Genomic DNA, 27,364 nt, shown 5'->3' with positions numbered 1-27,364 from the left:
GGGTTGAAATATGTTTATTCCAATGCTCGTGGGTATCATGGATAAGGAGGACGAAATTAGAGCCTAGATCAGTACAGGGAATTATGATGCTGCCATTACAGGGACCTGGTTGCACGAGGGGCAGGACTGGCAGCTTAACATTCCTGAATTCTGTTGTTTTGGAGGTGATAGAGAGGGGGTAAAATCGGAGGAGTGGTTGCACTACTAATCAGGGAGAATGTCGCAGGAGGTCCTCAGAAAGGACACACTAGATGCTTGTGCACAAAGGCAGTTTGGGTGGAGCTCAGAAATAAGAAACATGCAAATCACACTGAAGGGATTATACTATAGGCCTCCCAATAGCCACTGAAAGGTGGCAGATCAGATATGTAGGCAGAATGTGGAAAGATGAAGAGACAATTGGGTTGTCATAATGGAGGACTATGAATTCCCTTTTAAGGATGTACTTTTGAACCAACTAAATAATCTGGCACTTTTGCAATCTCCTAGGGGACTTGTTGAACTAGACTCCTGAGAGTGCAGGTGTGGCTGTGGCAGCCATTGTTTGGGGCTGGACACTGCACTGAGGCCTGAGAGTGGAAAATAAATCGACCATTGGCTTCATTACTCCGCACCAGTTAAATCATTGGGCACAATTAAAATCGTCAAGGACAAGAGCTGAAAACGAACAGGTGTACAGCAATGTCTGCCAGCATTTGACTGGTCTCCCTCTCTTCTTGCTGCTACATTCAGGCAGGAGGTGCAGGAGTCTTGAGTGGCACACCACAATGTTCAGTAGCAGTTATTGCCTTGCAGCCGTCAGGCTCCTGGACAGGTGTTACTCACTTCAGCACAGAATGGGCTGGTCTCCACAACTGTGGACTCGCTTTCGAGGACTCTGCAGTTCACGTTCAGTGTTTTACACTTTGTGCATTATCCTCTTTTGTGGAGTGTGCCTTTTAGTGAATTCTATTGAGTTTCTTTGATTGATCTCAAAATCAATCTCAAGGTTTTATATGGTGTGCATTCCATGATGACAAATGTGAACTTTGAGCTTTGATTTCCCCAGTATTTTTTGGAACTTCCTTAATACAAGAGGCTTAAATGGGGCAGGATTTCTTACAGTCACAAAACAATATGTGGAGAGTACAACTAGAGAAGAGAAGGTACTGGGCCTTGTTTTGTGAATTGAGTCAGGTCTCGAGGCAGACCTCATAGTGGATGAACATTTTGGGAATAATGACTATAACTCATTCTGCTTTAAGATTGTTCTGATAAAGATAAAATCAGCTCCTGCTGGAAGATACCAGATTGGGAGAGAGCAAATTATGACAGGATAAGACAGAAGCTAAAGGGTGTTGTTTGGGAGCAGCTGCTGTCGGACAAGCCCATGTCTGGCATGTAGAAATTGTTTAAAGACCAGCTGATGAGAAGGCAGGATCAACGAGTTTTGGTCAGGAGTAAGGACAAGAATGGTAACGTAAGGGAACCTTGATTGATCTGAGAGGTCTGAAATTTCATTGGAAACAATATGGAAGGATATATAAGGTTTAGGAAGCTAAGATCAGACTGGGCTCTTGTAATATATAAAGACGGCAGGTGTGCAGACAGGCAATTACAGCAACCAAAAGCGGCCATGAAATGTCCTTAGTGAACACGATCAGGGAGAGTCCCAAGGCATTTTACACTTATATTAAGAAAAAGAGGATACTGTAACAAAGGATAACTAGAGAGGGTAGGTCCACTAAAGGATAAAGAAGGGAACTTGATCTTGGTGTCAGAGAAAGCAGCTGAGGTAGGAAATGAGTAATTTGTGTCAGTATTTACCAAGGAGAAAGATTTGGAGGATAGTGAAAGCAAGTGGGGCATGTTACTGTGCTGAGAAATTTTATGATTGAGGAGGAGGTAGAACTGGGTCTTGTGGAAAGCAACAAGCTATATAAATCATCAAGGCATGATGGTATATATTCCAGAATATTGAAGGAAGCAACTGAGCAGATTGTTGGGACTTTGAGAAAGAAATCTGTGTCCTCACTCGCAACAGGCAAAATTCAGGGGAACTTGAAAGTAGCAAATGTTGTGTCTTTCTTCAAGAAAGGAAAATGTGGATAATCCAGGTAATTATAGGCCAGAGAGCCTTGAGTCAGTGGTAAGGAAGCCAATGGAGAGGATAGTCAGCAATAGAAATTATGCAAGTTTGGAAAGGCATTGACTGCTTAAGAACAGTCAGTGTGGCTTTGTGTACAGCTCGTCATGTTTAACAAACTGAACTTTTTGAGGAGGTGACAAAGAAGTTTGATGAAGATAAGGCAGTAGATATTATCTACGTGGAATTTAGTGAGGCATTTGATAAGGTTCCTCATGATCAGTTGATTCAGAAGATAACGATGCATGGGATCTAGAGTGAATTACAAGTTTGGATTCAGAATTGGCTTGCCCATAGAAGACAGAGAGTAGGGTGGAAATCTGTTATTCTTGCTGGAGTCCCATGACTAGTGGTGTTCCACAAGGATTGGTGCTGGGACCTTTATTGTTCATGGTATAGATCACTAATTTGGTTGAAACTGTAGAAGGATGCAGTTATGGACTGTAAAGGACTATCAAAGAATACAGCAGGATATATATCAGGTACAGATATGGGCGAAGATGTGGCAGACAGGATTTAATCCAGGCATGTGTGAGCTGTTGCACTTTGGGAAGTCAAGTGAATGGAGAAAATATATAGTTAATGGTAGACCCCTTAACAGCATTGATATATGGAGGGATATATAACCATATAACCGTATAACAATTACAGCACGGAAACAGGCCATCTTGGCCCTTCTAGTCCATGCCGAATGCTTACTCTCACCTAGTCCCACCGACCTGCACTCAACCCATAACCCTCCATTCCTTTCCTGTCCATATAGCTATCCAATTTTACTATAAATGACAATATCGAACCTGCCTCTATCACTTCTGTTGGAAGCTTGATCCACACAGCTACCACTCTCTGAGTAAAGAAGTTCCCCCTCATGTTACCCCTAAACTTTTGCCCTTTAACTCTCAACTCACGTCCTCTTGTTTGAATCTCCCCCACTCTCAATGGAAAAGCCTATCAACATCAACTCTATCTATCCCCCTCATAATTTTAAACACCTCTATCAATTCCCCCCTCAACCTTCTACGCTCCAAAGAATAAAGACCTAACTTGTTTAACCTTTCTCTGTAACTTAGGTGCTGAAACCCAGGTAACATTCTGGTAAATCTTCTCTGTACTCTCTCTATTTTGTTGACATCTTTCCTATAATTTGGTGACCAGAATTGTACACAATACTCCAAATTTGGCCTTACCAATGCCTTGTACAATTTTAACATTACATCCCAACTCTTATACTCAATGGTCTGATTTATAAAGGCCAGCATACCAAAAGTTTTCTTTACCACCCTATCCACTTGAGATTCCACCTTCAGGGAACTATGCATCATTATTCCTAGATCCCTCGGTTCTACTGCATTCTTCAATGTCCTACCATTTACCATGTATGTCCTATTTTGATTAGTCCTACCAAAATGTAGCACCACACGCTTATCAGCATTAAACTCCATCTGTCATCTTTCAGCCCACCCTTCTAACTGGCCTAAATCTCTCTGCAAGCTTTGAAAGCTTACTTCATTATCCACAACACCACCTATCTTAGTATCATCTGCATACTTACTCATCCAATTTACCACCCCATCATCCAGATCATCAATGTAAATGACAAACAACATTGGACCCAGTACAGATCCCTGAGGCACACCACTAGTCACTGGCCTCCAACCTGACAAACAGTTATCCACCACTACTCTCTGGCATCTCCCATCCAGCCACTGCTGAATCCATTTTACTACTTCAATATTAATACCCAGCGATTGAACCTTCCTAACTAACCTTCAATGTGGGACCTTGTCAAAGGCCTTACTGAAGTCCATATAGACAACATCCACTGCTTTACCCTCGTCAACTTTTCTAGTAACCTCTTCAAAAAATTCAATAAGATTTGTCAAGCATGACCTTCCATGCACAAATCCATGTTGACTGTTCCTAATCAGACCCTGTCTATCCAGATAATTATATATACCATCTCTAAGAATACTGTCCATTAATTTACCCACCACTGACGTCAAACTCACAGGCCGATAATTGCTAGGTTTACTCTTTGAACACTTTTTAAACAATGGAACAACATGAGCAATACGCCAATCCTCTGGCGCCTTCCCCATTTCTAATGACATTTGAAGTATTTCCGTCAGAGCCCCCGCTATTTCTACACTAACTTCCCTCAAGGTCCTAGGGAATATCCTGTCAGGACCCAGAGACTTATCCACTTTTACATTCCTTAAAAGCACCAATACTTCCTCTTCTTTAATCATCACATTTTCCACAACTTCCCTTCCTGTTTCCCTTACCTTACACAATTCAATATCCTTCTCCTTAGTGAATACCGAAGAAAAGAAATTATTCAAAATCTCCCCCATCTCTTTTGGTTCCACACATAGCTGTCCACGCTGATTCTCTAAGGGACTACTTTTATCCCTCACTATCCTTTTGCTATTAATATAACTGCAGAAACTCTTCGGATTTATTTTCACCTTACTTGCCAAAACAACCTCGTATCTTCTTTTAGCTTTTCTAATTTCTTTCTTAAGATCCTTTTTTCATTCTTTATATCCCTTGAGCACCTCATTTACTCCATGCTGCCTATATTTATTGTAGATATCTCTCTTCTTCCGAACCAATTTCCCAATATCCCTTGAAAACCATGGCTCTCTCAAACTTTTAACCATCCTTTCAACCTAACAGGAACATAAAGATTCTGTACCCTCAAAATTTCACCTTTAAATGACCTCCATTTCTCTATTACATCCTTCCCATAAAACAAATTGTCCCAATCCACTCCTTCTAAATCTTTTCGCATCTCCTTAAAGTTAGCCTTTCTCCAATCAAAAATCTCAACTCTGGGTCCAGACCTATCTTTCTCCATAATTATATTGAAACTAATGGTATTGTGATCACTGGATCCGAAGTGCTCTCCAACACATACCTCCGTCACCTGACCTATCTCATTCCCTAACAGGAGATCCAACACTGCCCCTTCTCTAGTTGGTTCCTCTATGTATTGCTGCAAAAAAACTATCCTGCACACATCTTATAAACTCCAAACCATCCAGCCTTTCTACAGTATCTGGGGTTCAGGTCCATAGTTCACTGAAAGTAGCTACATAAGTAGATAAAGTGCTAAGGAAAGCATACGTCACACATAAAAGTTGATGGTGAACACAGCAGGCCAGGCAGCATCTCTAGGAAGAGGTGCAGTCGACGTTTCAGGCCGAGACCCTTCGTCAGGACTCTGCATATATCATACAATATGCTTACCTCCATTGTTCGGCATGTTGAATATAAGAGCGAGGAGGTCATGCTGCAGCTAGTAAAACTTTAGTTAAACCACAGCTGGAGTACTGATGCAGTTCTGGTCACTCCCACTATAGGAAGGAGGTGGAGACTTTGCAGACGGTGCAGAAGAGGTTTACCAGGATGCTGCCTGGGTTAGAGAGTATGAACTATAAGGAAAGTTTGGACAAACTGGGTTGTTCTCCATAGGGTAGAGCTTCTCAGCCTTTTTTTATGCACAGACCAATACCATTAAGCAAGTGGTCCTTTGAACCCAAGTTGGGAGCCCTTGTGCTGCAGAGTAGGGAGGAGACCTGACAGAGCTTTTAAAATTAAGAGAAGTATAGATAGGGTAGATTGTCAGAATCTTTTCCCAGGGGTAAAAGTGTCAAACACTAGTGGATATGCTTTTAAAGCTGGGGCTGGTGGTGGGGTGGGGGTTGAATTTGAAAGGCAACTTGATGAGCAACACACACAAAATGCTGGAGGAACACAGCAGGTCAGGCAGCATCAATGGAAATGAATAAACAGTCAATGCTTCGGACTGAGACCTTTCCTCAGGACATACAGAATGATGGACAAGGTTTTATTTACATGGAGACAGGTAGGTTCCTGGAATAGGTTACTAAGCATCGTAGTGGAAGTACCTGCAAGTGGTTAAAGAAGATGGCTTACCCTCTCAAGAGCTAGACAATCAAAGTTGGCCTTGTCAGTAAGATGAATTAATGAATCTAACTTCAGAATACCCTTCAATAAATATTTAGTAGCCATAAAAGTATAGCTTTAAACTTCTATGCTGGAAAAGTGGACTCCAAGTGGAGCTTGAAATAGCAATTCAATTCCTTTCTCTTTAGTTCAACGATTTTATCATTGGCTCTCAGTTGTCTCTAAAGAGGAAGTTGCAGCAGCACATTCTGTTTGAGGGGAGGTAAAACCAACTCTCCCCAGACTACATACCTCTCTCTTGTTATGTTGCACTTTGGCTTCAATATCATATCGCTCTTCATCCACTACATGCACTTTGTCATGAAGTTCACGGCACAGCTCCTGAGTTGTTGGCGTTGTCAATGTTGGTTTTGCGTCAAAATATAAAAATAAGTGAAAAATTATTAATATGTTTTCAATTTCAATTATAGGTTTTATTTTCAGTTATAAGAGCCTCTAATTTATGAATGAACATTTTTCTATAGTATGAGCATATTGGATTTAGTCTGTGTCTTATCCCAGGAAAACTGGATATTCAAAACAACACAACAGTAACTCCAATTTTGGAGTGTTTTTAATATTTTTCATCGTGTGTATCTGCTGGTGTACAAACTAATAATTTATCTAATTTGTTAAATTATATAATAATTTCTAATAATTATCTAATAATTTACCAGTAAATACTGTGGTTTTTCAAAGTAATCTCATAACCTCACCTGGTTCATGTATTGGATGCTCTCAACAAATAACACTGATAAACTTTCAATGAAATGAACAAAAATAGAAAATGGTCAAATACTCAGTAAATTGGGCTGTTTCTCTCTCCATAAATGTTGTGGGAACTGCTGCTTATTCCCTGAATTTTCTGTGTCTTTTGTATTTCAGATTTCCATCTTTTCAGGGTTCTTTGTTTCCAGGTGGGCAACTCATCAAAAAAAGTATATTTCCCTGATAAATGGCCTCACTTCCAGGCAAACAACGAGGATCATGAAAGCCCTGATACTATTGCTTTCTCTTAGGCAGTTTCTCTGGATTGAGGACAGTTTACTTCTGCTCTGGTTTTGTGGCTAATAAAACCCATGTGGAGTCTGCAGATTTCTATGGATGGGAGGGTGCAGGGCACAGGTGTATGGTTGTGAGGTAGTCAACTCCTTCTGCTTTTTATTCCGGATGCTCCTGATCTCAAGGTTCAAATTAGCATCACATATTTTCATCATTTACAATATGATTTGTCTCACCAAATAAATTTTTGGCAGTACAAACGCTATTCCTTCAGCATACCAGACCTTCCATCGAAGAATCATTTGCGATTTCTCACAGTTCAAAGTTCAAAGTACATTTATTATCAAAGTATGTATAAATTATACAACCTTTCGATTCGTCTGTTTACAGGCAGCCACAAGAAAAGAAACCCGAGAGAACCCAATTTTAAAAAAAGACCAACACCCAATACGCAGACAGAGAGAAAAAACAAATCATGCAAACAATAAAGCAAGCAACGACATTCAGAATGAAATGGAGCCCACAAACCCGAAGTCGGGAGCAGCTGGAGTGGGCCCGCAGCCTCAGACTCAGTTCATCACACAGAAGGGCAAATCGCCGAGAAGCTCACAGACACTAAGCCCGAAGCAGCCAGAGTAGTCTCTCAGCCTCAACACTGAGAAGAGCAGAGTAAACATCGCGGAGCAGAACCGGCCCCAAGCCCTGCCTCTGGTCCCAACACCCTGCCTTTTCAGTCCATCTGGCCCGGTGTTAAAAATTGTCCAAACCCTGGGTCGTCTCCTACACTGGGACCTCACATCGACACATTCTGAGAGTGCCCTTTCCAAGTCGACCCAGCACCTCCATGGATCTAACCTCACTCCCGGTTTAGGTGGACAGGCTCCAAAACTCTTCCACTCCGTCGCCTCAACTCCATTCGGATTCCAAATTTGTCTCGACAATCCCTCCATATTAGGTGAATGGACATAAATAACCCATCTTTCATCAAATTCTGCTGACATTCACCTGAAGTACTTGAATGACTATTCCCATGTCCTAGCAGACTAAGAGGCCAGCATTATTTCTATGCAGAAAATGGCACTCTACCAAATCAACAATCTAGAGTCTCTACACAAGTTGAAAACTACCACCTATTTTACATAGAATTTTATAGATTATTGGCAAAGTGCAAAGTTCAAAGCAAATTTATTATCAAAGTACATGTCTGTCACCATATATAACCCTGAGATTCATTTTCTTGTGGGCATTCACAGTAAATACAAGAAGCACAATAGAATCAGTGAAAGACCGTACCCCCACAGCACAGGCAAACAATCAATGTGCAAAAGACAACAGACTGTGCAAATACAAAAGGGAAGAAAAAATATTAATAATAGTAATAAGCAAATTAGCAATACATATCGAGAATGTGAGATGAAGAATCCTTGAAAGCTGTCATTAAGGAAGAAATAGCGAAATACTTAGAAAGGAGTAGGTCCATTAGACAGACGCAGCATGGATTCAGAGAGGGCAGGTCCTGTTTGACAAACTTACTGGAGTTCTTTGAGGACATAATGAGTGCAGTGGATAGAGGCGAACAGGTGGATATCGTATACTTGGATTTCCAGAAGGCGTTCGATAAGGCGCCGCACGAGAGACTTATAAGTAAGATACGGATGCATGGAGTCGGAGGAAGTGTGTTGGCATGGATAGTGGATTGGTTAAACAATAGAAGGCAGAGAGTGGTATAAATGGGTGTTTCTCCAGTTGGCAGTCAGTGGTGAGTGGGGTGCCGCAGAGGTTGGTGCTGGGCCCGTAGCTGTTTACCATTTACGTTGATGATTTGGAAGAGGGGACTGAGTGTAGTGCAGCTAAATTTGCTGATGACACTGAGGTGAGTGGAAAAGCAAATTGTACAGATCATGTGGGGAGTCTGCAGAGGGATATAGATAGGTAAAGTGAGTGGGCCAAGGTCTGGCAGATGGAATACAACATTGGTAAATGCAAAATCATCCACTTTGGAAGGAATAATAGAAGTTAAGTCAAGTCAAGTCAAATTTATTTATAAAGCACATTTAAAAACAACCCATGTTGACCAAAGTGCTGTACAATCCATAACAGGTAGCTAAAATCACAAGTACAAGAAACACAGATATAAACAACAAGGCACACAGCTTATAGGCACAAAATAAACAACACATGAGCCTAAGCACAAGCCAAAAAATCAGCCACATCAGGAAGATTCAAACGTTAGTGAATAAAGGTAAGTTTTGAGCCTGGACTTAAAAGCATCAATGGAGATCTGATAGGGAGGGGAATGCTGTTCCACAGTCTAGGGGCTACAACAGCAAAGGTGTGGTCACCCCTGAACTTAAATTTAGATCGTGGGACAGCCAGGAGTCCCAGGTCAGTAGACCTGAGGGACCTGGAAGTAGAATAAGTGGTTAGAAGGTATGCGATATAGGAGGGGGCCAACCCATTTAGGGCTTTATAAGCAAACAGGAGAACCTTAAAATCAATTCTAAACCTTACTGGTAGCCAGTGGAGAGAAGCCAGGATAGGAGTAATATGGTCCCTCTTCCGGGCACCTGTCAGGAGCCTGGCTGCAGTGTTCTGGACCAGCTGCAGGCGGGACAGGGACGACTGACTAATCCCAGTACACAGAGTTGGAGTAGTCTAAGCGGGAGGATATAAGGGCTTGTATGACTTTCTCGAGATCTTTGAAAGAGAGAAACAACTTGATTTTGGCAATAGTACGAAGCTGGAAAAAACTGACTTTTACTACTGCATTAACTTGCTTGCCAAACTTAAAGGCGGAATCAAAGGAGAAGAAGATGGCGGCGCGACGGCAACGCACGTGGCCTCTGCAATGAATGATATCTGTAATCTGTCGAGTAGGGGACTGTGCACAATTCTGATTTGGTGGAGATGGACGTGAGAGTACAGAAGAACATCTGGAAAACTTTTGAAATACCCTCTTCGCTGCCGCTGCTACTGTGAGGTAACCAGAATCTCCGGAGCAGAAGGCCCCGAATCCTCGACTTTGCTTGTTTCAGAGGCCGGGGAGAGGTCGAAGGCACTCGGCAGAGGATAGTGCTCGGAAGGCTGTATCCGAGGGGCTGGTCGGAGGCTCGAAGTTTTTGAACAGACGGACTCAGTGTTGGCTGTGGTCGGCTGCTTCCAAGGCATCGGCAAGTTGACGGTGCCTGGAGGTTTATGGCAGGGAGTTTTTCTCTTTTGCCGCCTGCTATCAGGGACTCGGGAGTCGATCAACTCGGGGACTTTGAGACTTTCCTTTACCGTGCCCATGGTTTGTTCTTCATCAAATTATGGTATTGCTTTGCACTGCTGTAACTATATGTTATAATTATGTGGTTCTGTCAGTGTTAGTCTTTGGTTTGTCCTGTTTTCTGTGATATCACTCCGGAGAAACATTGTATCATTTCTTAATGCATGTATGCATTTCTAAATGACAATAAAGGAGGACTGAGTGTTCTCATAATCTAAACAAAAATCACACCAAGGGTTTTGATGTGGGGTTTGACAAGGGTGGACAGGTTACCAAGACTGTTGGTAATCACTTTGATGGAGTCAAGGGGGCCAACTTCAGACTTGCCTTCATTCAGCTGTAGGAAGTTTTGTGCTATCCAACACTTTATGTCCTCAAGGCAGTTCATGAGGCTGACTAGATTTGATTGGTCGTTTGGTTTCAAGGGGAGATAAAGCTGTGTGTCGTCAGCATAACAATGGAAGGAAATGGCATGTTTTTGAATGATTTGGTCGAGGGGAAGCATGTATATAGAGAAAAGTATGGGACCTGGGATGGAACCTTGTGGGACCCCGCAGGAGAAACTAGCTGGAGAAGAAGAAGATTTGCCTATGTTGACGGCGAAGCTTCTATTTTTGAGGTAAGGTGTGAACCAGTTCAAGGCAGTGCCACCAGCACCAACCCCGTACTGGAGACGGTCTATTAAAATGGCATGATCCACAGTATCGAATGCTACGCTGAGGTCAAGAAGAATTAGGATGGCAGAGTCACCTGAGTCGGTAGAGAGGAGGAAATCATAGTACACTTTCAGCAGGACAGACTCTGTGCTATGATAAGCCTGAAAACCTTTTCTTTTTAAATCTTTTTATTAATTATTATTGAAAATCAACAACAAACAAAAATACATCAAAATAATCAAGACAACATATCCATATGTAAAATAAGAGTTAAACTATCAACCAAGCTGAACAATATATCAATAATAATCAAAAAACAAAATGTTAAAGCTTTTTTTTATGGAAAAAAGAAAGAAAGAAAAAAAGAACCCCTACTAACTAAAACAGAAAAAAAACCCTAATAGCGAAAAAAAAAGGGGAAAAAAAACCTATTTGGAGCACAAACCCAGAGCTATACGCCATACAAGCTTCCATTAAAACAAAAGATGTCAATCCACCAACCAAATCCATATACTCAAGCATCAGAAAAGGACCATCTTTATTAACTCAAATCAAATGATAATAACAGGCAAAAGAACCCCACCTTTTCTCAAAGTCAAATCTAGGATCAAAAGTTCGACTTCTAATTTTTTCCAAACTAAGACATAACATCACCTGAGAGAACCATTGTATCAAAGTGGGAGCAGAGGCACCTTTCCATTTTAATAAAATAACCCTTCTAGACAATAATATGACAAATGCAATTACGTATTGGTCTGATATAGAAATACTGTGAATATGTTGAGGAATTGTACCAAACAAAACTGATAGTTACCAACAGGATAACTATCCTTTACTTAAGATTAAGCAAGATTGGGAAAGAGAACTTAACATGACCTTGATAACAGAAGATTGGTTGCGAATTTTGAAGTAGGTTAACTCTTCTTCGATTTGTGCCAGTCATTCTCTAATTCAATTTAAAATTGTACATCGTTGTTATTTGACAAAGGAGAGATTGTCTAAAATATTTCCTAATGTAAATAGTTAGTGTGATAGATGCAAAACTGAGTTAGCTACATTGACACATATGTTTTGGTCGTGTTCTGTATTGAAACAATTTTGGAAATCTATCTTTTCTACAATTTCTAAAGCTTTAAAAATCAACTTACAACCTGATAGGCCTTAAAACATGACTGAAATCTTTCCAAGGTGCTGTTTTGGTGTAGGTAGGATGGCAATTGATGAAGAATAATCTTTTCAAGAATCTTTGACAGGAATGGAAGTTTAGAAATAGGTCTGTAGTTACTAGGTAAGGTAGGGTCTAAATTGGGTTTTTTCAGGAGGGGCTGGACCACGGCACGCTTGAAGCAGGTTGGAATGGTACCAGTGGCCAGGGAGCTGTTGATAATAGAGAGGATGCTGGGACCAGCTATGTCAAAGACATCCTTAAGGAGGGCAGTGAGGACAATGTCAAGGGGACAGGTTGCAGGTTTCATGGTGGAAACAATCTTTGTAAGGAAGGGTAGTGTGATGGGTTGGAAACTGTCTGGTTTAGATGAACAGACCAGTGAGACAGTTAGGTCACGAGTGGGGGGGGGGGTGGTAATGTTCATTCTAATATTTTCAACTTTGCTAATGAAGAATTTTAAAAATTCTTCGCACCTAGCAGGGGACACACCTAAACTAATACTGGGGGTGGGACAATTGACAGAATTTATAGTACTGAATAAGACTTGAGATTATGAGAGTTGTTAGAAATTAGATCAGAAAAGTATTTTGCTCTCGCAGCCTTAACTGCATCCTGATAATTGTGAAGATTGTATCTCAAAATTTCAAAGGAAATTTGAAGCTTATCACGCCTCCACTTTCATTCAAATATTCTGCACTTCCTCCTCTGGGCTCTGGTGGTGTCATTAAGCCAAGGCAGACCTTTAGGCTTAGGCTTTTTGAACTTAAGGGGAGCAACAGTATTTAGAATAGAAGAGCAGATTATTATTGAAATGGTGAAAGATTGCAGCATGCTGTTGTGCAGAGGGACTTGGGAGTGCTTGTTCATGAATCGCAAAAAGTTGGCTTGCAGGTACATCTGGTTATTAAGAAGACAAACAGAATGTTGGTCTTTATTTCTAGAGGGATTGAATTCAAGAGCAGGGAGATAATGCTTCAACTATACAGGGTACTGGTGAGGCCGCACCTGGAGCACTGTGTGCAGTTCTGGTCTCCATACTTGAGGAGGCATATACTGGCTTTGGAGGCAGCGCAGAGGAGGGTCACCAGGTTGATTCCAGGGATGAAGGGGTTAACCGATGAGGAGAGATTGAGTCGCCTGGGACTATACCCTCCGTAATTCAGAAGAATGAGAGGTGATGTTATAGAAACATACAAAATTTTGAAAGGGATAGATAAGATAGAAGTAGGAAAGTTGTTTCCATTGGTAGACGAGACTAGAACTAGGGGACAAGATTTAGGATGGAGATGAGGACAAACTGATTTTCTCAGAGTGGTGAATCTGTGGAATTCTCTGCCCAAGGAAGCAGTTGAGGCTTCCTTACTAAATATATTTGAGATATAGTTAGATCGGTTTTTACATAGTAAGGGAACTGTGTTATGGGGAAAAGGCAGGTAGATGGAGCTGAGCTTACGGACAAATCAGCCGCGATCTTATTGAATGGCGGGTCAGGCTCGATGGGCCGGATGGCTTACTCCTGCTCCTATTTCTTATGTTTTTATGTTCTTGTGTAAAGTCCATTGGTTTCAGAAACACTTCAATGATGTGGTGACTAAAGTGGAGTGATGTTATGCCATTTGGTTCAAAAGCCTGTTGGCTGAGGTGTATTAACTGTTCCTGAACCTGGTAGCGTGGGGTCTGAGGCTCCTGTGGCTTCTTCCTGATGGCAGCAATGAGAAGAAAGCTAGATGAGCTAGACAGTAGGGATCTGCAATGATGGATTCTGCTACAACAGTACTTCATGTAGATGTGCTTAAAGGTGGGGAGGGGTTTACCCCTGATGGACTGGAGCTTATCTATTACTTTTTGTAGGCTTTTTTTTATGCAAGGTGATTGGTGTTTCCATACCAGGCTGTGATGCAATCAGTCAATATACTCTCCACCACACATCTATAGAAGTTTTTCAAAATATTAGATTACATTCCGAATCTCTGTAATCTTCTAAGAAATTGGAAGTCCTGCTGTACTTCCTTCATAATGGCACTTACATGCTGGACCCAGAACAGATCCTCTGAAATGGTAACACAGTGGAGTTTAAAATTGCTGACTCCCTTCACCTCTGACCCCCCAATGAGGACTGGCTCATAGACATCCGCTTTCCTCCTAATGAAGTCAATAATCAGCTGCTTGATCTTGCTGACATTAAGTGAGAGGTTGTTGTTGTAAACACACCAAGAAATAAACACATCATTATGCAAGAAAACACATGAATAGCCCAAGTCCCTAAGCGACGTGCAAATTGATGGTACAACTCCTGCCAATCCAGCCTGTCATTCCACTGACCGAGCACTGGAGGGCGGCACTGTTGGGAGAGGTCAGCTCCCAGCTGACAACACTGACTCCACACCACACTGCCTCCAGCGTCGTCTCAACTGGACTGCAGCAGCAGGCAAGCCCAAGGCTTGAGGCGTAGTCCCTCACAACAACCGAGGCCACGCTGCTGCCTCAGTACCATTCTGACCACCAAACAAGGGAACAAAGGCCTGCGGAATCTCGCATTATCAATGTCCAACAGGGTCTTGCGATAGCAAGAGAAATGTCTGAGACAGTCACTCACGGTTACAATGTACTCTGCTTTAGTGCACCAAATCTGATGGCCTCGAGTAGCCACCAGCAACACGGCCTGCACCCAAGTCAGCACCTCCGCACCCTCTCCACCCCAAGCGACTGCTTCTCCTTCTCCGGGCTGAGCACCAGCTTCTCCTTCTTTGCCCCAAGAATCAGTATGGTCTTACGATAATAAAAAACACACTTTAAAAAGAAAAGTGCACCTTTGTTTGGTCCCTGATAGGCTGCTGTGTTTGAATGGACCTCCATTTTACCTGTAGTTTACCTGTAATTAACTGTACAGACCTTATCTGTAGTTTAAAATGGATTTTAATTTTCACTTACTAACTCAATGATTTGCCATTATTTTGCATCTAAACACAAAGATGTGTTCCATTACATCATAGGATTGTCCATGTTGAAACCTGTGAAGTGAGATATGAGGAAGAGTGACTAAAAATATTAGAAAGTGATATTTTAAGCTGTGATGAAAAGGAGAAGACGGAAAAGTTTAGAGAGGGAAGTGCTGTTTCTGGAGTGATCAAGGCTGAGCCAAAAATGTTGAGGCACAGAAATCTGGGAAAGTGAAATAAGCTGGAATAAGAGGAACACAAGGATCCCTATACCAGAGACCTTTGTCCAGCCAGTTGAAACCAAGTTAGAGTTGAATCCACAGACTGCTGTCTGCACCCATTGATCGAATCCTCACCGTTTCACTTCAGTTAGATTATACAGAAATCATACAAAACATAAAAATCATTATATTTCAAAATGAAAGAGTAAATTTACCTGCAGTTGGCTGAAAGACAGGCCTGATATTCTTATGGGTGGGACCCGCTCTCCGAGAAATCTTTCTTTTTCTTCACCTCTTTCCATCATTTCTTGCTCTAATTCTTCTTTGGCTTTTGCCAGCAGCAAGCTCTAAAGAGCAAGTACAAGTTTGCTCATTTCCTGCCTTGCCTTGAACATTAAATTATTAATTTATTAATCAGCCATGTTGAAAAAAATGCACAAGGATTGACCAGTGACAGGAACATTACTGTAATCTCTGAGAAAAACCACACAGTTAAAATGTTGCATTTTTTTATTGGTGAAAATGCAATACAGTTCTAAAATAAAGGACTGAAACTCGGTGTTTAAGTCAAAAACACCAGAGATATATATGGTAAATTCTGATAGATTGGCTACTGTTGTCACTGTATGTGTCGCTGTTGAAGTGGGCACTTACGCAAATGTCAAGGACATTAAAGGTCATAGCTGCTATCAGAGATTTCACTATTTACAGCTGACTTGAATTACACCTGCAGGACATCATGATAAAACTATCTGAAATTTTGGCTGAAATAGAGATTTTAAGGGATTCAGAAATGTAATCAAAATGTAAACTTTACAAAAAATGAGTTGCAAATTAAAATGTATGTCCAAGAAGCATTTTGAGAAACTAGTTTTCAAGGTATGTAACTAGGATCATGTCTTTACCGCCAGATTCATGGAGAATCTACCCAGTACATGTTCTTATTAATGAAGACCAAGCAACAGCTGAAAGGAGAGCAAATGGTAGTGCTACTTCCTTAACTGTTGGCCATCCTGAAGTGAGGCAAGATACATTGTAGAGAATATTGTTCAGTGTGCTTTAACAGTCATCTCATTGAATGAAGCTTGACTGAAAACAGGAAGCCGTCGGTGAAAATTGCTGAAATACAACAGAGGATAAATAAATCAAATGAGAAAGTTCAAACCTACACAAGCTTACCTTAAGCATGAGCTTGCGGGAAGCTGAAATCTTTGATTTTCTCTATGGAGATAGTAATAGGTCAGTTAATCTGTTTGTCAATTAACTTTTCAGTTTTCTTCCCTTATTCTTATCAGACTTACTGAAGCCCTTTCACTGTCTCCTTATAATTTCTGTGTAAAGCTAACATTTATTTACAGTACTTTACTCTTTGATTTCTGATCTTTTTCACATAACTTTCCGTTAATTTTCTTTTCCACTATTTGTCCTGCCTTTCAATACTCCATCCTTTAATTGGCGTGCTGCTTTCTTCCATCTCTTGTCCGATGAACACTCAATGAAAATGTATTTCAAGATGGAGGGAGGAAGCCTGTATGTCTTTTGAATGGTAAGTCCCAGAGTAGCATTTCTGCAAAACCTTAATATTGTAGTCAAATTTACGTAAAAGAGCAGTGAGCTGGTTTTTGGAAATATCCTGTACCTCAAGGTGGTGTTGACATTGAAAAATTAGGCTGTTTTTCACAAACGCAGATTTAATTTGCATACTGGGAGTCTGACTCAAGTAATAAATTCCTGGTACTTTCAGTGCTATATTTAACTCTTACTTCAGCAAAGTTGCAGCCTCCTCAGTTTGCTTCTAGCATGCAGGAGTTGGTGGGATCTACTGGAAAATAATTTGCCACTTGCTGGTATTAAACTGAGTCATTTTTACAAACTTATTTCCTGATATGTATTTCCCAATACTGAAGTAGAAAGGTGGAGTTATGCCTTATACAGCTTGTAAACTTTGCAGTTCTAATCTAACATACTGTGTCATTTAGAGTATTTACAGATGAAATGTCATTAACAGAATACAAATCTCTCTTGAGAATCACATTAAGCTTTTGTCAGCTTTTGCTTTTCATATTTTTAAGAGTAAGAAATAAAAATTAAAATTATATACTAACTTTATTTCTGATTGTTCTATTTGTACCAATCCATAGCTCACTGTAGTCAGTTCATTATTGTCTTTCAAACTATTTGTCATCATGGTTTAATTTTGTAATTGAAATAGACTGCTTGTTCTGGTACAAGTGGCATACACCGTCTTCCATCTCCAGCCATCTTTCAACCTAACTCCTACTTCACTGATTATTTCAATGTTACGAATTTTGTGATTTCTTTACAAATAAGTAACAGATAAACATCTGGTTAGATGGTAGCATGCTCGGATGCAGTGGCTTCTATGGAGCCAACCAGATGTGTTATTGTCTTTTTAAACATATTTGTTATGATCGCAAGACAGTGCTGGATATTAGGAACTTAGAGTTCAGCAGTTCTACCCCATCAATGAGTTGCTCATCGGCGGAGAAATTGAAGGAGCTGGATTCGGTGCAGATTTGGTGCCTGTGTCAGAGAGGCATCAGTGTGCGAAGGTGGTATGCAGTCTAACAGCAAGTGATTGTCTTAGTTGCTATTTTTGTGATCATACGGCCCTGTTGAACTGGTAATGTGGAATGCTGCAAGTCCAGTTCACCGGTTTATTGGGAAACAGTGGGGGAGCTTTGTGGCCTCAGACATGGCAAGAACCAGGCCTCAAACATCAGCGTCGCCTGTTTGCAGCCACCCAGGAGAGAGGCGATGGAGTCAGTGCAGCGGTAGTGTGGGGCAGCATCCATATCTAAGTTGGTGCTGCCCTCTAGTGTTCATTTGACAGAAGTCAAGAGGTATTCTGTTTGATTGCAGACTGCTGCAACATTCATGGACTTGGGAACTTGGACTATTTTTTTATGTGTGACTGTATTTTACTGCTGTCTTATATATGCTATGAGTGCCTTGAGCTGTGAATGACTGTTGATACACTGTTTCATTGGGCTATATTCATGGGTGTTCATGTATTGTTAAATGACAATTAAACTCGAACTTGAACTTGAACTAGATCAAACAAGTGAGGGTTTAAATCACAACTGAAAGAAAAGGTGTTTCATTATAACTGTTTTCTGAATAGACTTTCATTGATGGGTGAAGAAATCCACTCTATATTCAGTCTGGTTATAATACAATCAATGTTTTAGCTAGTAAGATATTGCCTCATGAAGTAGCATGTGCTTTAGACAAAGGGCTATGCAGTTGAAAAGGTATAACATTAGAAATTATAGCAAAAAGTATAGGAGGTAACAAAATACCAGGGATAGAAGATTGGCTGATCAAATGGAAACAGAGAATGAACATACATAAGTAGGTTTCTTTCTGGTCGACAGGTCAGAACAAGGGATTTGCCACAGAACTTGCTGAGTTCCTCTAGTACTTTGTATGTATTACACTGGATTTCCAACATCTGGAGGATCTCTTGTGTGTATAACCTGTCACAGTGATCAGTGTGGGGACTTCAACTTTTAACGATTCATGCAAAGGACCTAGATTAAGGGATTGAAGGCTTGGTTGCTAAGTTTGCTAATGATGCAAAAGACAATGAAGAAAGTAAGAGGACTTAAGGAGATGATAAAATCATGTCAAAGTGTAAAGTGAGTGGGGAAAGGGAGAAAGGTCTGTGAAATGGAACATAATATGGAAAGATGAGATATGGTCTATTTTGGGTGGAAAATAATGCAAGAAATCTATTATTTTAAATGGTGAAATATTGAGAGCTATGAAATGCAAAGTGATCTGGGGATCGTAGTACATGATTCGCAACAGATCACTAGAAAAGTCAGCAGAACATTATTTCTAAGGGTAATTATTACAAAGGTCAAGACATTATGGATCATCTAAGCAGTTGTTTGTGAGGCCATATGCAAATCGAAGAAGCCCTGAGAATGTTTATATGATCAGTACCTCGAATGGGTGAGTTGTCTTCTGAAAACAGATTGTGCTGGTTAGGCTTGATGTTGCGAGAGTGAGAGGTGACTGGCTTGAAATGTAGGACCTTAAGTTGTTGAGAGAATGATTCAATTTGGTGGTAAGCATAAAACTAGGGACCAATGTTTCAGAATAAGATGTCACTCATTAAAGAATTCAGTGAGACTTTTCTCTTCACAGGGTCATGAGGGCTTGGAACTTCTTCGATGAACCGTGGAAGCAGATATTTTCAAAGTAGCAGTAGATAGATGTTTGATATGGAATGGAGTGAAAGATTTATACAGATAGATGGGAGTTAGAGTTGAAGTTGCAATCTGATTAACAATGATCATATTAAATGGCTAGCAAGTTTGAGGGGCAAAGTAGTTCATTTCTGCATCTAATGTCAATACATGTAAGTACTAGGATTAAGCTCAATGATTACTGATCTGTACATCAGACAAAAATAAAACGAAAAAGTCTTTCCTCCACTCTGAGTGCTGTCATAAACAAATCTGTCACACGCATCTAAGCAGATGAGAAAATAATAATCCTGCTGTGTTGTAATCGCTGTAAAATAACCCCGTCTTGTAATAAAAAACTCTCATTAGAATATGTAAATTAGGCAGCAAGTTGGCTTTAAGTTACATGCACATTGTCATAATATTAAATGTAAGTCATCTTCCTTTTTATTGTTATATTGTTTCTACACAATATTCACAAATTCAACATATTATACAACAAACCATACTGAAATAATCAATTTGTTTTTGTTAATGTTCATTAGAAAAATTTAATCTTCTGAATTACACACAACAGATCAATACCAAATTGTGAGTTGTGTGAAATGGCAAATTGCAGGGGAGAAGAAAGGATTAAGTGAATGAAAAGTTTCAAAAGAAACAAGCAGCCTTACCTCTCTACTGTAACAATAATAATGAAGAAAAGACACAAGCATTATTGTAAATAATAAAGATTAGAATTTCTATCAGTTTTATTGTGCTACCTTAATTATACTTACACAGCTTCAGGCATTTTGATGGAGGGGGCTGGAAGAAAGAAAGAAAGAGTTAAGACCTTGTCAGATGCAACCTCATATGTAATTGCGTAATGCACATGTTAGAATAAACACTGATAAAGGGCATTCAGCTAAAACATACACTAATATGTGATTACTTTATATGGTTTGGAACCTTACATTTTAGATAAGGACTAAATGTGACCGAAGTGGCTGCAGCATGAACACGTTAAACAGATTAAGGTACATTAAATTCTTTATTATCTCACAGACTTTTATTTAGAATTTGCAACTAGAGTTTAGTATGACGATTGGCAAACAATTTGAATAAATAGTAGACTGCAGAAAATTTCAAATCTAAACAAGATCATGAGATGAAGCTTATGAAAGAGAATTTCAGATCTTGGCTGGGTCACAATTAAATCTCTTACTTAAAATTCACAAAGGAACAGAATTAATTGAAACACTTCCAGCCAAATACACTTGTGAACGATTTGATTTAGTTGAGCTCCTAATAAGTCACAGAATGTTGAGCCAAAGCAGATGTAAGGCGTTGAAGTGTAGATCAGCTGCGATCCTATTTAAAAGTAGAAGAGTCTCGAGGGATTGGAGGGCCTATTTTAGTAGCTCTTTTTCTTAAAGTGGGCAGGGGTGAATAAAATAAAGGATAATTAGAGAAAGTGATTATATAAGAGAAGTGAGGACATAGGAGAAATGAATGTAATAACAGACAAGGACCAGTAAAAAAACAGGAAAGTACAAAAAAAGTGAGTTTTACACTGAAGGCCTATCTGAGTTTCTCTTTGTTATATGTAGCTTCAAAGGAAATCCATTCATGAATAATAACTCTTTCCTACACAAAAGGTTTGGCAGGCATTACTGCTGATAGAATTACTGAAGATACATAATTTTTTGAAAACACTAAATATTTATATAATTGATATCTCAAATGGAATATAGAAAGTGGAGCAATGCAAGCAAAATTAGAGTTATAGAGATGTTGCAACTTAACATTAGATCATAACTTATTACACAACAACTTAAACTGGCTAAGAACAATTCATAGCATAGATCTATGGGAAATGCTGATGGTGAGAAAATAAATGTTTCTGATTTGAAAGTACGAGTATTCACATCAGTTTAATTCTCAAATTCAAATTCTTGGCACCAATATACGCGGCAAGTATAGGCTAGAAATGTCATCACCGCAGGAATGATGCAGAACCATATAATGGTATACCGCCAGCTTTACTATTTAAAAAGAGTTATCCTCAGAATATGCCAATTATTGAATTAGTGAACAGAAAGCTAGTTATTGTCTAACTGTCTAAGGGGCAATTGTATACTGAATAGTCAGGAAAGTCAGATGGTATGAGAAAAGACTGTCAGAGGAAGCCAGAGTGAAGAAATTACATTTCTGAAACTAAAAGCAACTGCAACAACTCTTCTGGGTTTCTTCAGCAATATTTCCCAAGTTTGTGATCCCTATCACTTACAACAAGTTTAACAACAGGATGGGAGTGCTGTCATCTTCAGATTTCTCTTCTAGCCACCGTGATCCGACATGGAAACATACCACTGCTTGAATTATGAAGCTCCATATCTAATAGCATTGTGCAAATACCATCAGCACAAAGGCAGCAGCACTTCCAAAGAAGTATCTCACCAGTTCGAAGAACAATTAGCAATGAGATGATCACTATTCCTACATCTTATTAATAAATAAAGATTCCTACAACCTTATTTTTAGTTTGACTCATAACTGTTTGCATAGAGTTTAGCTTTGTATAAGCTAAATGCGTTTTAGCAAATTCTACATTTGTGAGTACACAATGTCATTTTTGATACATGAATAGGCATATCCAGACAGAACTTACATTGTTCATTGAAAGTTAAAATTAGTCAAATTGACACAATTTTAGATTTCAGTCTACAACTCAGCTCAGATTTTTGTAAATGTTTACCTTTTTAAGGTTGACCATTGCCAATCAAATTCAACACTCTAATGAACTGAAAATCTAAAACAAAACTGGAAAATTCTGGAAACACTCCACTGGTCAGGTAATATCTGTAGGAAGAGAAAACTGATGTTTTAATGTTAGCTCTGTTTCTCTTTCCACAGATGCTGTTTCTAACAGACCACTCATTTACTGTGTCAAAGGGAGCATAGGATGATTTGAGTTCAGGCTTAGTGGGAATCCATGCATCTAACTAAAAGAGAAATGTCCAGATCCCAAATGTCAAACCTTTATCTGCGTTAGACAAAAAACTATTAGTTTATAATTGATTAGGCTAAAACAGAACAATAAGATTTTCTTTAAACTTAACATTGAATATTGTCCAGTTGCTAATGATATTAATCCTTCAGTACCAGAGACAACTACATTAAAAATTCTCATCATAGTGGGAAAAATAAAAATAAACGTTGAACAAGAGGCCATGTCAATATTATGTTTTGCTAAAATTTTCCAGGTATTAACAGATATGTTTCTTTAATCATTTTTAAATCTTGTGAAATATTAAAATGTAAATTGTTCTTACATTGTATCCTTTAATAAAGTCATCTTATTCCAGGCAAGCTAACAGAAAAAGAGATGTTAAAGGATGCAGTGCAAACCTGTGTGTTCAATGGAGTCATTGATCATGAATGAATAGTGTCACAAAGTGTTTTTATTCTCATCACATTATTTAATCCTAACATTTTTAATTGACTTTCAGAGCTTAAATGTGCTTTAAGATGAAAGTATTATTTATGTTTAGTAATCCTTTTAATTTGTTATATAATTTAAAACTGACTTTAAATATGGTTGATCATCAAATAATCTCATTTAGAAGTTTGAGGTAATTGGTATGTCACAGAGCCACTTGCAAATTTCTGCAGATGTACAATGGCGAGCATTCTGATTGGTTGTATCACAACCTGTTATAGAGGCTCCATAGCACAGGTCCACAAGAGTCTGCAGAAGTCAGTTCCACCCTCCTCGCCATTTGGAGAGGACAAGAGGTGGTGCTTCAAGAAGGTAACATCCATCGTTAAGGACGCCGTCCAGTACATGCCTTCTTCTCATTACTATCACAAGGATGTAGGTACAGGAGGTTGAAGACCCACAGTAAACAATTCCAAAAGAAGCTTCTTCCCCTCTGCCATCAGATTTCTGGATAGTCTGCGAACAGGACCTCATTATTCTTTTTTTATGTACAACTTATCAATTTCGTAACCTGTCGTAATTCTATGTCTTCTGACTGCACTCCTACTACAAACCAATACATTTCTTATCAGAGAAGACAGTGATAATAAACTTGATTCTGATATAGCTGATAAAGCAGTCCAAAGGTCTTTGACAACAGAAAGTTAGCGAAAAGCCAGCTTGGACATTTTGCAGACATTGTTTCAGACTTCACTGCCTGAGATCTACTTGCCGATGTGACTCACGGGATGACCATGGTCACAAAAGAAATATACTGCCATAGTGTAGTGGGATTGGAATATGCAGGCAGTAGGCGGGACTGTGCGCAATCTGACCAAATATATACCAGACTGTTAGAGTGAAATGGTTCCAGTTTCCTTGTACCTGCATAATTTAAGAGGACATTTATAGTTTTCCTAATAACATAAGGCTTGCAGTATATCAGAAGGGAGTGAATTCTCGCTGATGTAAGCCATGGCTGAGTCAGGCACCAGAACCCTCTCCCCTCTCTCAGCCATTGTCATTATATCTCTGTATATATCAGGAGGTGAGTCAAGGCGATCAGATTATATACATGAATTAGAAGTTAAAAATGTTCAAGTTTCATATTTTGCACAAAATACTTATATGCAATTTGTAAAGGTCTTTTGTATTCTACTAAGGGAAAGCTACAACTTAAGGTCACACCAAAATATTCAAAGTCTTAGGCACCCCTTAACAATATTTATTCTTTCTTTATTTTATCTCACGTTACAGCTTGGATCAGGTCCTTCTGACCTCACAAACCACACTGACCAACAACACATCTACTTAACCTTTGCCGAATCACGGGACAATTTACAATGACCAATTAACTGCCTAACCTCCATTTCAACAACCTAATAGTCATTTGCTTTATCTTCCAATATAGCTTAGTGCTAATGATTTTATTTGCTAAAGCTGCTGCAATGGACCATGGGATTTCATAGACATATTAAACGTGTCATAGAATGATGGAGTGATACAGCAAGTAAACAGGTTCTTTGGTCCAACTCACCTACGTTGACAAAAATGCCCGTCTGTTAGTCCCACTTGCCTATGTATGGCTTATATCTCACTCAACCTTTCCTGTCCAAATGTATTTAAAATGTTCTTACTGTATCTGCCTCAACCACTTCCTCTGGCAGCTCATTTCACAAACACGTGTGAAAAAGATGTTCCTTAGGTCCCTTTCAAATCTTTGACCCTCATTTTAAATTATGTCCTCTAGTTTTTGAGTTTCCAAAAAAAACTATATGCATTCTCCCTATCTATGCCCCTCATGATCTCGTACACCTCTATAAATCACTTCTCAGTCTCTTATATTGTCACTAATGCATAAGAAGCCTTCTCAAGCTTTGATTTCTACTTTTCCAGCAATGAGGAGACAGAGAAAAGCACCATCGTCACACAGTGAGGGCAATGTACCTGATGCATGTGGCTTTGTGAAATATAGAGATAAATTTCTTGTCAAGGATTTGGTAGAAAACATTTTAGAAGCAAAATTAAGTCTAAGAGGGTGGAAATCACTTCTAAAGCTTGAGTGTCCTCAGTAATATCAACGCTGGAAAAGTCCTGCCACAGTTCAAATGGCCCCAATAAGGATTGATATGCTTTCTCAGCTCTGACTGGCCTTTCTATGTCCCTAAAATCTGTCAGTGATGTTACCTTGATATTAGATAATGTCTTTCTCTATTTCATATCACTGGAGAAACTTAATTCAACACTTCCAGGCGTGAGTCACAGTTGAACCCCTGATGTAATTTCTTTTCAGAGCAGTACAAAATAACTTGAACCAGTCTGTCCTGGAGACAAGGACCCTGAGTTACTGTAAGAGAGCCAGGTTTTGGAGTGGTATGTCTTTTACTTATATTTAATCCTTAGCACCAATCCATCTAACCACTTCCATCGTGCTTCCATACCACTGCCAAACCAGCAGCTTCAAGATCACCCAGTTTTCAGTCTCCAACCATCCAGTGTGCCATGCCACATCAATCTCAGCATTTGCTAAAATCAAAGCCACTGATTCCTTGATTACGCCACATACAAAAAGCCCATTTTACCAAGCTCTGTTTTACCAAATTGTGTCTCCGTCACCCCACCTTCAGCATGGTGGTCTTCCCATGCCTACACTACCCTGTCCCTATCCCTACATCCACTCCCATGACACCATTCAAATTGCTGGCTTCATGCTTTCCTAGGAGCCAATATGAAACCCCCCAACATCCCTACCATACCCACCATGGAGAGATCTAAAGATGATCTCAAAGATCGTGAGAGTGTTCTGCAATTCCATTACAATTGAATAAATTACAAATGGAACTATATGAATAAAATTGCTATTTTTTACATTATTTGGAAATAAATAATAATTTCAAATAATAATAGCAGTAGGAATAATATCACCAAAGCAAAATAATATGAAAACAATAAGATAATTTGGCATGCGAGAACTAGTTTGATATCAAAGTATACTAATTCCATGTAATGTAGGATTCACAGATTGCCTCACCAATTCAAATGTGTAACACAGTGTATAACTTCAATTTAGAACAGAGGAATAATCTGAGAGTCCCAATGCTTTGAAATGTCATACTTGCGTAGTTATTCCCTTATTCTCAATATTCCCTCATAATGTTACTGTGACCTCACTAATTACAAACTCAGCCTCGAGTTGATGTTTAAGGAATATTCTATGCATACATGTTGCAACATTAGTTTAGCTTGCATTTATTATTAATAAGCTTTAGTGTTACATTCAGAACTGAAATCTCCAGTTTAATATTGTTATTAGTTTGATATTCTCTATGCCTTCCATTTCAAACTTACAGAAGAAAACTCTTACCTCACTGACTGCAAATGGACTTCACTGCTGGCAGCAAGAGGAGATTCAGAGAAGAATAGAAGAGCACAAGAGTTTTTAATCCTCAACAGTTTTCAGAGCTGCACTCGACTGGTCAATAAAAATAGCTCCTCCACATTTTCACTCAGCTTCCCAACAACCAATAAGAAAAATGTGAAATTCTTGACTCATTTGACCGGGCAAGGATGCCTGTTGAGAAACATCAATCGTGTTATTTTGGAGGCAGATCTGACAACCATTTGCTGCCTAGGCTTTGTGTTGACAAGAGCACTACTCTGCTTACATAGAAATCTGATCACTGTGGCACCGGCCCTTGTATTTAAATGAGCACTCAAGCTGCCTTCTGTGCAACAGAAAAGGTATCATACCATAGAAGCCAAACTCCACAGCTGACAGTTCTACTGACAACCAATTATTTAACAGCTAAATAAGGTTTTCTCAAATTTGTAGAACATTGCCCTTGCCTAGAATGATGCAGAAGCAGGAACCAGTAACTGTTTGGTTCACAGATCCACCACATGAAATTTTAGTTCCACTAGGGTCCATTTTATGATCAAAATGGAGCCTCAGTGTTTGCATATTAGGAGGTAGGATGGTGTTGGCTACATGAAAGGGTGACTGGTGGTTAGTCCTGGTGGAACAACAGAACAGCAGACATTTGGAAAAATGAGGATGCAGAAAACATGCATGGGGGAGGTGGGCACGAGGCAGATAACAGAAAGTTGGAGTGTCAGGGGGATAGAGGTTCCCAAAATGTAGGAGGTGCAAGGGAATTGGAAATTAGCATGCAATAGAATCATAGAATAGTTATGATTTAGAAAGGGGCCATACAGCCCAGTATGATTGTCTCAGTCAAAGAATAATTGTCCTTTTATAATCCTAGCTTGTATTCTTGCATTTGTGGGTCTTTGTTAAAGGAGACAAGGGTTTGTGACTCTGCTATCTCATCAA

At 39.5% G+C, this 27,364-nt stretch overlaps 1 protein-coding gene across 2 annotated transcripts in view; it reads right to left on the bottom strand.

Annotated features, from left to right (window-relative positions):
• Positions 1 to 27,364, bottom strand: part of LOC140209927 (troponin I, slow skeletal muscle-like) — a 107,859-nt gene that overhangs the window by 12,021 nt on the left and 68,474 nt on the right. The window contains exons 2-6 of one of the 2 annotated variants that reach the window (XM_072278598.1): positions 26,396 to 26,602; positions 20,348 to 20,375; positions 16,531 to 16,572; positions 15,567 to 15,698; positions 6,350 to 6,439 (exon numbers count right to left, since the gene is read on the bottom strand). In XM_072278598.1, the coding sequence (XP_072134699.1) occupies positions 6,350 to 6,439; positions 15,567 to 15,698; positions 16,531 to 16,539 (231 nt within the window). In that variant the 5' untranslated portion in view covers positions 16,540 to 16,572; positions 20,348 to 20,375; positions 26,396 to 26,602. The remainder of the gene's footprint in view (positions 1 to 6,349; positions 6,440 to 15,566; positions 15,699 to 16,530; positions 16,573 to 20,347; positions 20,376 to 26,395; positions 26,603 to 27,364) is intronic. The other variant, XM_072278599.1, reaches the window with a different exon arrangement.

Source organism: Mobula birostris, chromosome 14, assembly GCF_030028105.1.
Source record: "Mobula birostris isolate sMobBir1 chromosome 14, sMobBir1.hap1, whole genome shotgun sequence".
Lineage (NCBI taxonomy): Eukaryota > Metazoa > Chordata > Chondrichthyes > Myliobatiformes > Myliobatidae > Mobula > Mobula birostris.
The sequence above is the reverse complement of the archived record's forward strand: the minus strand, read 5'-3'. Positions and strand labels throughout refer to the sequence as shown.